Here is a 13,623-nt window from a genome sequence, read left to right on the forward strand (position 1 = left end):
ATCATTACTTTGTCTCCTGCCTCTGCTCTTTCTTTCCCTCTGGCTTTCTCTTTCTCCAAGTCTAATACAGGTTTGGGTATGATTTGGGGTACCAGACAAGACTTGCCAGACAAAACCGATATATCTTCTGACAGGATTTGGCGTTGGATACTGCTGACGTGGACTCTCGATTTAACAACCCTGAGAGAGCCACACATAAAGAGAGACAAGAAAACAATTTCTCATCAAGTCCTCAAATGAACTACAACCTCACATCATCATGATGACAGCTTCTTACCTGATGATGACGACCGCCTCCTCAGTGGCCTTCAAGAGACAAAAAGCATCAGACTAGCACGATTCAGCAATATATCAAGCAATAAACTAATACAATGCATGTTCAATGAAAGTTGCTTTGGATAAAAGTATCTACCAAATGAATCATAGCGCAATACCATACTGTTATAACAAACATTATCATGTTACACATTGCCTACAATATACAACATCTCCAGCTTCACTGACTGCTCTGTTACTGTATATCCTATAATATTTCTAGTTGCACTGTGTTGTTATAGTACTCTACAATTGTATTATCTGTGCCATGACAGCCAATGTTTTAAGTAGCTATTTTGGTGTTATTATTTTTTGGAAATTACAGTTCTAGAGTCTCCCAGACAGCAGCTCTGACTCAAACACATTATTTCTATTGCATCAAATTCAGTCATTGTTTTGTAACAGCACTAGCATGCTGTTAAAGCAAAGGGTAAATGTCTCATCATAGTGCACATTTTGCTGGCGTTGAAATTTTTATTGCTGTCACAGCTGTTTTCACATAGCTTACTATACTATCTCACTAGAATCTGCTATTTGGCGGTGGAAAATAAACAATAACTTATTGCAGTATTGCAAGAACCTCAATACTAGGTGTAATTTTTTGAATAGCCTACAACTTCTCTTTTTTTAAACAGAATGTCAAACAGTGTCTTAAACGGTTGTTGCATGCTTTGTGATTCATTAGAGAGAGAGAAAACTACACAGCAAACACGAGATTGCTCAACAGGACAGAGTGGAATCTTGTATCTTTGCTTTCAACTTGCATGTAATCATCAGTCTCATGTTACCAGGTAACTGTTGCATCTATATAAGACCTTTTTTGTAACTTTAGTAGTCATCACCATCACACATATATAATAAATAATAACACATAATATATTGTAATTTAAATAAATTACAAATATAAATATTCTAGAATAGCCTGAATGTATGGACTCCATGACATCATGACTCCATGGGTGACGTCACTTCTTGTTGACGTTCGAACTATTGTCAAACAAAACGGAGGCTAGCTCCTCCTTATTTGCGCACTAACCCCCCAAACCCCACCCCCAAATCCTTCTTGTCGGTTATTGGCTGGAACAGTTTGTTATGTTTCGTGGTGCGGATTAGCCCAGTTTGTTATTGTTGCCGTTTTTGGAGCCTGGGGTGTCTGCAGAGATCAAGTTTTTTTAGTGTGTTCAGGCCAGGGGACAGGCAGCTAGCGGATAGTGAGGAGATGCTTGCTGTATGTGACAAACACATGTTTTGGCCTAAAAAACGCGTGACATCGCTTAGAGCACCTTTAAGTGAAATCTGTATATTTTTTTGTCCGGGAAGCTAGTTATTTTACTTTATTAAATTTTAAATATTCATATTTTTCTTACACAAACTCAGAAGCCCTTTATTAACCCCCTGGAGCTGTGTGGAGTTTGTTTATGATGGATGGATGCACGTTTTTGAGCTTCAATCTGTTGGTTGCAATCCAATGCCATTATTATTATCAGGATTTTTTTCTGAAAGAAGAAAGCCATTATATACACCTGGCTTGAGGGTGAGTAAAGCATGGGCTAATTTTCATTTGAAAGTGAATTAACATAATTATGACTGCTGTCTTTCTTTTTGTCCCCTTTTCAGCATCAAACAATAAAAGTGATAAAAAATTCTCTATCATTATAAAACATCAGTAGGCTATAGGAGGGCTAGACTGTTCAATTAAATGCAACTAAGTCAAAGTATTCAAGACGTACCGCTACATACGGTGCGGATAGTGCAATCGGCTTTAGAGGAGGCGGGGCCTGAGCGGATTAGCTCATCTGTCAATCAATCACAGCGCGCTTCATTCACCTGTTACCTCTGTCATTAGAGTCGATCCACACACTCCACAGCAGCACTCAAGACACTCGCCGACTTCACACACATAGCCTACAACATCTTATCCGTTGCCCAGAGAAGAGAGAGCAATGACTTGTCATCACTGGGGATATGGGAAGGACAACGGTAAGTCAAGTTATCATTAGCCTACTAAGAATCCTTAGTTTACAAGAAGTCATCAGTCCATAAAAAACACGTTTTGTGTATCCATTTTGACCACTACCAAACACCGGTTGTGCTTCGCGTCAGTATGTAGGCTATGTATTAAAATAGACTTTTATTTCTCATATTCTTTTTTTTTTAATTATTCTTTTCTTTTTTATTGCAGAAATTATACACATACACATACGTGATCAAGGAAATGAAGCGTGCTTGTATCTCTATCAATGAACAAAAAAAAAGAAAAAAAAATCCTGGATTTGCGTATAACTAGCCTACATCAAAATAATAATTACTTATAATTAGTTATAAAGAAAAGAAAAGAAAATAAAAAAACAAGAAAAGAAAACCACATTAATAAGTTTAAATCTGTGAATAAATCGTAATAATGCATAAAATGTGCACTTTTTTGTAGTCTAAGGGCTTATTTCAAATTCTGTAAACTGTTGACAAAAAACATTAAGTCACCGCTCAACTAGAATGCCTGGAAGCTGTTAAAAAATGATAAGAGATTACAAAACAAATAACACCATTTTTTTTGTCAACTTTTAAAATGGGCCATTGTTATTTTGACAGCAGCAGGTAGCAATATTTTTTATATATATTTTTTAAAACATGCAACATTCATGTTATTACATTTATTTAAATTAAGCGTGCACGATTAATCATTAGTCGACCAAGTAGATAAATCTCTCTCTCTTTTTTTAAATGACATCCATAATTTGATCAAATGCAAGACAGAGAAACAACAAAGTAAAAAAAAAAAACATAGCCCTACATACATTCTTTTTCATACATTCTTTATTCTAAATGTCTTAAAGACTTTTTAAGAATGTCTATTTAACAGACTTGTGTTGATCAATAGCCAACATCCATTGGGGCAGTTTTTTGTGTTTGTTCTCATTCATTCATTAATATCTCCAGTCAACTGTCTTTAGATTTAGCGTAGCACATTTTGCTGCCCAATCTACTGTTAATGCGAGATTAGCCCAGTTATCTTTTAAAGGGATAGTTGCTGCTTAAACATAACTAGGTTGTAGGCCTATGCTCTGTAAAACAGACAAACATTGGAAGACAAAACAACTTCTAAATGCTGAATGCTACACACAATAAAAATGTGTCCTCGTATACCTGTGTGATAAAAAAATAGTTTAACAATGAATAGCTGAGACTGATTTTACTGTGTTAGATAATTTGTCTAAATTCGTCATCTTATTTTATTCACTTTATTATGAGAGCCTGTTTTTGGCCTGACCACACTGCTGTTTTCAACTTACTTCCTTTATTAGCAAATTGTAATGTAATTATGTGAATTTTAATTAAACAAAATGTGTGAAAATGAAAGAGAGAGTTTGTATTTCTCTTTTTTATTTTAGTTGAAATTATACATTAATAATAATAAATTAATTGGTGTGCCAAGACTTTTAAAGTTACAAATTACATAAAAAATAATAATAATAAAAATGCCATAATGACATCATTCTTTCAAGAGCTAAACACTTTGTGTTCGGTATTCCAGCAGGGAACATTTAGAATGTAATTTCTGTTATCATGAGTTTGTATCGTAACTGATAAATTTCACACAATGCTTGAATGTCAAAACAAACTGTAAAACTGTCAACCATGTGTTACCTTTGTTATATATTATTTGTCTAAAATTAAAAAAAAAAATTATATCCGTCACACACACACACACGCACGCACACACACACAAAAAGACATCTAATCTAGATAAGGCTAAAACCAAAACAGTATAAGGTATGACACTGTGCTTTTGTTTATTACTTTCTAGTTGGTTGTTAAACATTGTTTTCTAGGTCCATCAGCGTGGCTCAAAGACTATCCCATTGCCGAGGGTAACCGCCAATCGCCTATTGATATAGTCCCTGCAGAAGCTGTATTTGATGCCAGACTGTCTCCTATATCGCTGTCTTACAACAACTGCACCTCTGTCACCATATCAAACAATGGCCATTCTGTCGTAGTGGAGTTCATTGACTCAGATGAGAGATCAGGTTGGTATCAGTAAAAAGATTATTACTGCTTTGATGTTACTGTCACAAAATGAGCACAGCTTTGAGCAGGCAACGTTCAGTTCTGAATGTTTGGGTTTTTACACGCAACTCGTTTCTTCTTCCTCTTCACACAGCTATTATGTTGTGTATTTCAGTTCTTATTCCACCGCACCATTTGAGCTAATGACTGTTATGTGAAATTGCACACATCAAAAATAGTTATAACTCCGTTCGCTCAACAATAAATCAAAATGGAAGCTCTTGAATAAATAGACAATTGTTAGCATTTCTGGTTTCTGAGCCATCATAAAGGTCTGGGAAGCAATCAGTTACTGAAAGGGGTGGTATAATGCCCTTTTCACAAGATGTAAAATAAGTTTCTGATGTCCCCAGAGTGTGTATGTGAAGTATTAGCTTAAAATACCCCACAGATATTTTTATATAGCATGGTAAAATTGTCTTTTTGAGGTTGAGCGAAAACGCACAGTTTTTGTGTGTGTCCCTTTAAATGCAAATGAGCTGCTGCTAGCGTCACAGAGGGCGGAGCTTCAAGAGCTTGTGTGTCGGTGCATCCCAATTTGCATACTATCCACCCTAAATAGTATTCGAAAGTAGAATTAGTACTTCCCAAATCGTAGTATGTAGAAATGAGTGTTCCGAAGATACCCGGATGGTCTACTATTTCCGGTCATAATCTGAAGTGCAGATCGATGCACACTCTAACGGCTAATATTGCCCAAAACCCATTAGGCGTTGGACGAGGATTCGTTTAGAACTACAAACACGAGTAAAAAGTGTTAAAAAATACAGACATGGAGGATGTGCGAGTCCGGCGGTTAGAGAGGTTTAGATAAAGGGGTTTGAGAGTGATTCATTATCAGTATCTAACCTGACGAAAATGTATTTATGCAATGTTGTCCACATAATTTTTTGTCTGCTACAGCATTGTGAACTTTTGTAAAGATATGTTTATCCATTAACTTTTAAATGCATCATTATATTCAAATTGCAAACACATGAGGAGAATCTCCGCATGAAAGACCCACGACTGGCAAATCAACATGTTACAACATTTCTTTCCGAAACGGTGGGCAATTAAATTAGATTGAATGGAGGATTTAACTGTGACGAGATGATTGACAGGGCAGTTTACGGTGGCAGGATGCATGTAACTAAGCGACAGAGCTGTCCGTTAAATATGACAAAGTAGTATGTCCCAAAGTTTGCTCACTCTTTTGCTACAAACTCAAAAGTATGTACTTTTTTTTCACAAAAAGATTACATACTTTAGGGCATAGTAGAAGTAGGCGAATTGGGACGCAGCATCTGGCCCAAATGGCACACTCCGGACTTGTGGACTTCCACACTTTGGTGATGTCATGTAGTGCAGACCTATAGGGCCCTTGGCGCGAGTCCACGAGGGCGCATTGAGAGGTATTTTTTGGACCGACTCGATCGTCACGCCGGAAATGGGAAGATGGTCTGGTTGTTGTTGGCCCTGTCCCAAATGGCACACTTCATATACACTTTTGGTCTTGTGGACTTACAATGGCCGCCGCATGCGCGTGTCCATTAAGTCCGTGAGACCGCAAGGTGTCCCATTTGTCATTTTAGGCCTCAGAAGGGTGCTCACGAGCGCCCCCCTCTGCGGTTGATTTGTGCCCTCGATGCGCACTTTAACCGAGCCCGCACTGATGCGAGCGCCCCAGCAGACTTCTTCCCGACAGTCAAAGCGGCGTTTCGTCACGAAAGTGCGGACTCGAAGGAAGACCGCAAGTGCTTAGAGTGCCAATTGGGACAGGGCCGTTATTGACTGGAGCTGCAGGTTCGGGGAAATATACTGCCTGTTGTTGTTGTTGTTACATATGACTCGACATTCGGTTCTATTTATTTAATGAATCATAATGCGATCGTATTATTCAGCGCGCTATAGCCTATAGCCTATATTTGAGACATCAACCACTGGTAGATGACCATAATATTTGTATAAACTTGTATGACCTAGGTCATAAAAACCGTAATGATACTTACACTTAAATATTTTCTTCTCAGCCATGTTAACAATTGTCCGTGAGCGAAATCTCCTCCCATCCGTTGTCTGATTGGCCTTTCGCAAGGATTCCTGGGTAGCTAAAGTGTTTGGAGCCTGCATCATGCAGGCTTCGTGGAAGACCGCTTCAAGGGTACAAAGGGGGCGCTGCTGAGCACACTTCAGAGTGTTAAAATGATGACTGGGACGGCCTACGGACCTCGAAATTACGCACGCGCAATTTAGGTGCAGGAGACCGATAGTCCACGTGAAGTGCGCCATTTGGGAACGTGATGGAAACTAAACAATCAAATAACACTTCAAATAATTTTTTTCCAAAGAAGTGTTCTGTCATTTTTTCACACTGATGTAAATTTAAGTGTTCGTTTTTTGTTTTTTTAAATAAGTTTGGTCTTAGTTAGTTATTTGATGCTAGAAAAACGAGAATGTGACGTCATGATTAACAGCTGTGATTGACAGCTTCTCTGAACGAAGTAGTCACTTAGGCATCAACGGACTTTGACTTGGTGAAGTCATTAACCCGGGAGGAATGTTGTGTGTTCCCTTCCAGCCGTTTGTTGTAGTCCTTAAACGATTTCTTTAAAAGCAAATATCTTTCTTTGCTTTGAACTTTGAGCGTTGTATCTTTGCAGATGTTGTTTATGCTCAAACAGCAACATTACATACTATCTAAAGTTAGAAAAGTGAATCATAATCAACCACCCCAGAAAAAATCTTAATCAACCAGTCACACCCTTTAAGTTGTCATTGTCAAATTGTTGAAAAGTTCAAAGAGTCTCTTATGATCTGTGAGAAATGGATCTAGGAAGTAAATGTAAGATGTTTAGAGAGTAAGAAAAAGAAATTGAGGCTGGAGACAATGACCCCGTTCACACCGCAAGTCTTAATGCTCAATTCGGATTTTTTGCTCAGATCCGATTCTTTGTTTGGCTGCTCACATTACCTTTTAAAATGTGGTCTATATCAGATTCCAGTGTGAACTGTTTGCAGTTTCGAACTGACCCGCATGCACAAAAGAACAAAAATAATGACATGCAGACGCAGCACACTGTTGCACTAAAGTTGGGGAGTTTATGGAGGAAGTAAGCATTTTCACTTTTATTTCAAAATGTTTATAATGGCAGCCGTAACATTAATGAGCAGGTGCTGAGGAGGAGAAGAATGAAGAGAAAGAGAGCAAAATTGGCTATTTTGGCCATTTGCGGGTTTATGGCTGCAAATTCACTACAGAGGTCTGTGTGGGCTAACTAGGGCTACTGTAACTCGCCGGCGCATAATTTGTGACAAATGTCGATGTAGATTGACGTAAAAATCACATCAAATCCGCCTTGGTTGTTCACACTGCGGCCGCATTGAAAAAAATCAGACCTGGGTCTGATTCAGGACCACATATGGAAGTGGTCTAAATCTGATTTGAAAAAATCAGATCTGGGCAAGATTTGAGTGTTCACACTACTTCTGAAGAAGTCTGACCTGGTCACTTGACCCCCCAAAAATCGGATTTGGGCCACTTTTGCCTGCAGTCTGAACGGGGTCAATATCTTCCATTGGTATCAGACAGATGTTTTTTTTACTCACAGAACTGGACTATAGTAGGTAGACATTGGGTTTGCAAGATACCAACCACCCATTTCATATGATTTATCTAAATATGTCATGCAAATCATTGTGCTAAATGCTATTCAGTGTAAAATGTAAGGATAGATAAAGAAGGAGGTCATGAGTTACAATGCTTCATGCTAGTGTCTAGATTCTTGTTGTCTTACCCTTCATTGCACTTTGAGTGAGTCTGAGAAAAAAGGCAATAGTCACTTTACAACGTCTTTTGCTTTTCACCGCTCTGCTTTTCTATTGTTTTCCATTGAAAATATGCCACAAAGACGTCTTTGCAGCATTTCGTGGATGACACCGTGTTATAAAAAAAAATAATAAAAAAAAATTTAAACTTTAAAAATAATTTAAAAAGTTTTCCAGTTTAAAAAAAAAATGTTTTCCTGTAGCTCAAACAGTAGAGCGTTGGCACTTTCAACACCAAGGTCATGGGTTCGTGTCCCAGGGAAAGCAAGAACTGATAAGAATGTAAAATGTGTACCTTAAAATGCAATGTAGGTCGCTTTGGATAAAAGAGTCTGCCAAATGCATAAATGTAAAAAACGCGTCTCTAGACCTTGCTTTTTTTATTTAAATGCCCTGCTTAAAACTGCTCTTTTCTTGTGGCAGTGATCCAAGGAGGGCCTCTGGAAAACATGTACAGACTTAAACAGTTTCACTTCCACTGGGGAGGCAAAGGTTGCAGTGGCTCTGAGCATACGGTTGGTGGGAAAACATATGTGTCTGAGGTGAGGGTGCAGGACAATGACACTCCGTCTGCTCGCTGTACATGTTCTTTCTGTGACATGTTTCTCTTTCTGTGCTTTATCGCAATCTTTTGGCATGACCTCTTTCTCTCTCCAGCTTCATCTGGTTCACTGGAATGCCATAAAGTACAAGTCCTTTGGTGAGGCAGCAGCTGCCCCTGATGGCCTGGCTGTCCTTGGCATCTTTCTGGAAGTTCGTGTGAATCGGCACTCATTGAAGAACCAAATAATACAGGATTAGTTCAAGAGCATGTGATCTGTATTAGAATCACATTATTTAATTTTGAAGGATAAGAAAATAAAAATAATGGTTATATAAATAAACAGGTTAAAGGTATACTTATTCCTCTTTATGTCTATTTTCCTGTCAAAGACAATTTAATTTAACACCATTTCAGTAGTCCACTTTAGACATTCTTCTAAGTTATTAGCTATAAGTAGCTGCTACTACATGTCAACTACCAGAGTATCAATAGACGGTCTGCTAACACTTTAGTTTGATGCTCCCCCAACAGACATTTTACTGACTATAAGTAACTTTGCTACTACTTGTCAACTTATTCTACTAACCCTAACTTAACAGTCTACTCTATACTCTAATGAGAGTTATTTGGCATGTAGATGCAAATTAATGAGAGTTAGTTTACATGTAGTTGCAAAGTTAATTATAGTTCGTAGAATGTCTAAAGTGGACCATCAAAATAAAGTGTTACCAAATGTCAGGTTCAGAAAGGTAGTAAAGTGCAAAAATAAATGGTGCATTTTTTTGTACCTATTATTAAAAAAATCTGTTTTTTTGGTTTTAGTCAGGTGATGAACACCGAGCTCTTCATCAGATAACAGATGCCTTGTATATGGTTAAATTCAAGGTATGTGTATTTATATATATATATATATATATATATATATAAATTTTTTTTTTTTTTTTTTACCAAATGTATGCGGTTCTTTAATCCACATTTTTGCATCTGATTGCATTTGGAAACACCCAGATGCCTCTTTGCATGTGATTTCATTTGGAAATGTATGTCTTGAAATATGTTAATCGGTTTTTAAGAATTCAAATGAGCCCCTCTCGGGTTTTTTTTACACCAGCAGATTAGTGGTATTGGCTCTTGTATTTTGAGTATTTGACGTTAATAAATCATCTGATTATTCAGATCACTATTGTAGAAGATTAAATGTAATATTTTGAGAACTAGGCATTTCAAAGTCATATTACATCCCTGTTCAGAGCATCTTTAGTTCTGCAGTACACTCCTTTCACGTTTCTTTGTTTCTCTTGTAGGGAAGTGTGACTGATTTTAAGGGCTTTAATCCAAAGTGCCTCCTGCCGAACAGTCTGGAATATTGGACGTACCCAGGCTCTCTCACCACTCCTCCACTGTATGAGAGCGTCACATGGATTGTGCTGAAAGAACCTATTTATGTGTCCGAGAAGCAGGTGGGTTGCTTTTGTGATTGTTTTTTTCTTTTTTTTTTCTTTAGTTTGCTCACACGATAAACTTGATTGTACCTTATTTATGAACTGTATTGCTAGTGTTTTGTCATGAGCATCCTCTGGCCAATTGACAGATGTCGTTTTATGAAAATGAATGGTTGTGGAGGGAGATGGATGTGGGAAGCACTCCCGCTGAATCAAAATCATTGGTAGTGATGTAAATTAGGGAGAATCCACAACATCCCAGTATGTCATTCATGATAGTGAATCTGGTCAGAAATGATCTGGACGTGAGGGCATGTCTATTTTCTGTAATCGGTTTTGCATTAGTAAATAATTCTTTATAATAATAATTATTCATAAAAGCAGTATATATTATAAAACTTTAATTACAATACTTAACACAAGCCTTATGGTGTTTAGTTCATAACTAAAGCCCTGCTCAGTCAAGGCAACACATTAACATTCACTATAGCTATGTGTTCTTATTTCTTATTCTGTTGGATGTGGATGGTCTAGGTATGTATGCTTAAGAGTCTGTGTGAGCAAAATGAGTGTGTATGAATCCTTTGCAATGGGATAGTTCAGGTCAAAGTTTATGTTTCATTCAGACAAAATATGTATGTCTTGGCATTAAACAGTTGAAATCCTATAATTCTTATTCAGCACACTATAAAGGTAATTTAAGCACAAGACTTGTGCAGCATACACTACAGAAATTAATACTTTTATTCAGCAAGGATGCATTAGACTGATTAAAAATCACAGTAAAGATTTATATTTCAAATAAATGCTGTTCTTTTGAAAAATGTATCATTGTGTGCCACAAAAACCTTTTCTCATTGGTAATAATAAGAAATGTTTTTGATCAGCAAATCAGCATAATAGAATGATTTCTGAAGGATCATGTGATGCTGAAGACTGGAGTAGGCTAATTATGCTGAAAAAATCTGCTTTGCCATCACAAGAATAAATTGCATTTTAAAACCATTATTTTAAGTTGCAATGACATCTCACAATATTACTGTTCTTATTGTTGTGTTAAATTAAATGCAGCTTTGTTGAGCACAAGAAACTTCTTTCAGTAACGTTAATTTTACTTACCCTAGAATTTTGAATGGTAGTGTATGTCCTTTGCTGTGAAGTGTCAGATTTCCATTTCAGATACATGGATCTGTCTATCCCTCAAACTTTGCCATAGGAAATTGCATTAAAGTAAGCATGAGCAGGTTGGCATGTTGGCGGCACAGTCTTGACAGCGGCCTGGCGCGTCTGGCATGAGGCCAGCATACTTTGATCTTGTACAGCTTATTAAAATGATTAATTGAGCTAAAACTGGAAAAAGCTCAGGTGATTCACAGCATGGAGAACCAAGCCTGTTGCATAAGATGTGGAACCAGAGTTGATTTCTTTGCAGTGCTGCTTGTCACTTTGCCAGGTTCTGCCTTACATGCTGTTTTTCACGTTTTCTGGACTTAGATGGGAAAGTTCCGGATGCTGCTGTTTAACGGAGAGGAGGAAGAGGACCGAAAGCACATGGAGAACAACTTCCGACCACCACAGCCACTGAAAGGCAGAAAAGTGCGGGCCTCTTTTAAGTAGCCTGTTTGCTTATTGTGATCAACCATACTTCAAGACACTGTTCTAGAATTACCTCTGAGGTTGAAGCATGAATAATAAGGGTTTGGGTTTTTTTCAATCTTGTCACTCTCTGTCTGCTGCTTAAAGATTTTGTCCGATGACCTCGAACACAGTTGACTTTCATATTGAGCTCTTTGAATCCGCGGCTCTACAGTTTTAGATCCCTTCTCATCCACCTTGATCATGCTTGTGCATGCAGATCTTTGTTGCCGGAGATATTTTTGTTTCCAAAGGGTCCAAGCTGATGGGGACTGACGAGCCGGCTGTCGTCTGCTTTCTCACTGCTATAGGAAAGGGTCGGTAATCCAGGATGCTGAAATTTAACCTGTTAGGTAACTTTTGATAAGGCATGTGTCATTTAAGCTGTTCATATAAGGCAGATGTTGCTTTCAATAACATAGACCTGATGGTGGCAGAATCATTAATACTGCACGTTGCGTTATTACACTGAAATGTCTCACTGATATACGTAGATAGGATTTCTGTTTATCCGATTGTTGTGACTCCATGAAGTAAGTCTTTACAGACTCTTTTATTAACACTGCACAGCACTGTAGTGAATGTTCCTGTGCTGTCAGTGAAGCCTTATAAATGCTTTTACTGTTATAAGGGGGTGATGTGTGGAGGTTGAAATGAATGATGGATTACACTGCTCACACTTAAAAAAAAACAGTTCCTAAATGTAATTCCTAATGGAATCTCTGGCATGGCTGTAGGAGAGTTAAGGAAGATCTCTTTAAGGTCAGTGGCGTATTTAGACTCAACTTCTGGATAACATCCAGTTGAAACTACAGGGATTTTTCTTTGGCTGTATTTGGTGGTTGGCAACATTTAATATATATTTTATATTGTATTTAGTCTATTTTAAATATGTACAAAATAAAATAATTAAAATCTATTTGTCAATCTTTCTGACATTGTTTGTCCTTATATTTGCAGATTAAATGGTAGCTGCTTATACTTGGTGCCACACATAAAAATGTTTTTATGCAATATTTTATTTGACATTTATTTTAAAAAGACAACACAAGCACATTTTAAACAAAATGTCACCAAAAGATTTTATTTTATTTTATTACAAACAGATACAGTTGAAGGCAAATCATATTGATTTCTGGATGAACTGCACTTGTCAGAGCTTGTGGGTCAAAGACTTCAAACATTAGCTAAAAAAAGTTCTTGGAATATTGAATTGGTTGGAGTTTTTGTTATAAAATGCATATACAATAAATTTAAGTGTAGTCTTCACACTTTGTTTTTACTTTCTTTTCACCTTTCTTAAACTTTTGTCCACTGCAGCAAAGTAATGGCCTTCTGAATGCAGACAGATAAAGTTACAATTATTGAGATTCTAGAGACTGTACTTTCTCCACAAAAGTGATTTGTCCTTTCACATCTGAGCAAGGTCATGTATCTGTTCCATGCGGTCGACCACAATCCTGCGAACATACTGTCACCACTCTCAATCTTTTAGTCCTGCTGCTCGCTTCAAAACTTAAAGAAACGAAAAGATTGAGGCATTCTGAATTTGTGTTACTACTTGCCTGAATAGTAAGCACACAGTAAGATCCTAAGTGTCTCATGACCAGTGTGGAAAAAAAATGCATTAAAAACTCTTTAAAAATGCTGCCGAACAGTTACAGCGCAATAAAACACTACTGTTCTCGATAAATATCCATTGGTTTATTTTAATCAGTCATTTGTCACGTATTAGCGATGCATTTAAAAGAGTACTGAGCCTCTCTACTGATTCTTTCTGACTAGTCTGGCGCCCTCATATGGTGAGAGGTG

General features: G+C 37.4%; 1 protein-coding gene across 2 annotated transcripts; it reads left to right on the top strand.

The window, feature by feature from the left end:
- The first annotated feature begins 2,146 nt into the window (after positions 1–2,146).
- Positions 2,147–12,730, top strand: ca7 (carbonic anhydrase VII). 2 transcript variants are annotated; one of them, XM_077229270.1, is made up of 8 exons: positions 2,147–2,295; positions 4,146–4,343; positions 8,614–8,732; positions 8,848–8,943; positions 9,557–9,619; positions 10,039–10,194; positions 11,671–11,772; positions 12,032–12,730. In XM_077229270.1, the coding sequence occupies exons 1-8, from the start codon at positions 2,259–2,261 to the stop codon at positions 12,134–12,136; spliced, it is 876 nt and encodes a 291-aa protein (XP_077085385.1). In that variant the 5' UTR covers positions 2,147–2,258; the 3' UTR covers positions 12,137–12,730. The 2 variants fall into 2 exon arrangements, with proteins under 2 accessions (XP_077085385.1, XP_077085386.1); XM_077229271.1 differs by having other exon boundaries at positions 11,671–12,730.
- The last annotated feature ends 893 nt before the right edge of the window (positions 12,731–13,623 follow it).

The sequence above is a fragment of the Siphateles boraxobius genome, unplaced genomic scaffold (genome assembly GCF_051911475.1).
Source record: "Siphateles boraxobius isolate OS27281-9 unplaced genomic scaffold, OSU_SipBor_1 130, whole genome shotgun sequence".
NCBI classification, from domain to species: domain Eukaryota; kingdom Metazoa; phylum Chordata; class Actinopteri; order Cypriniformes; family Leuciscidae; genus Siphateles; species Siphateles boraxobius.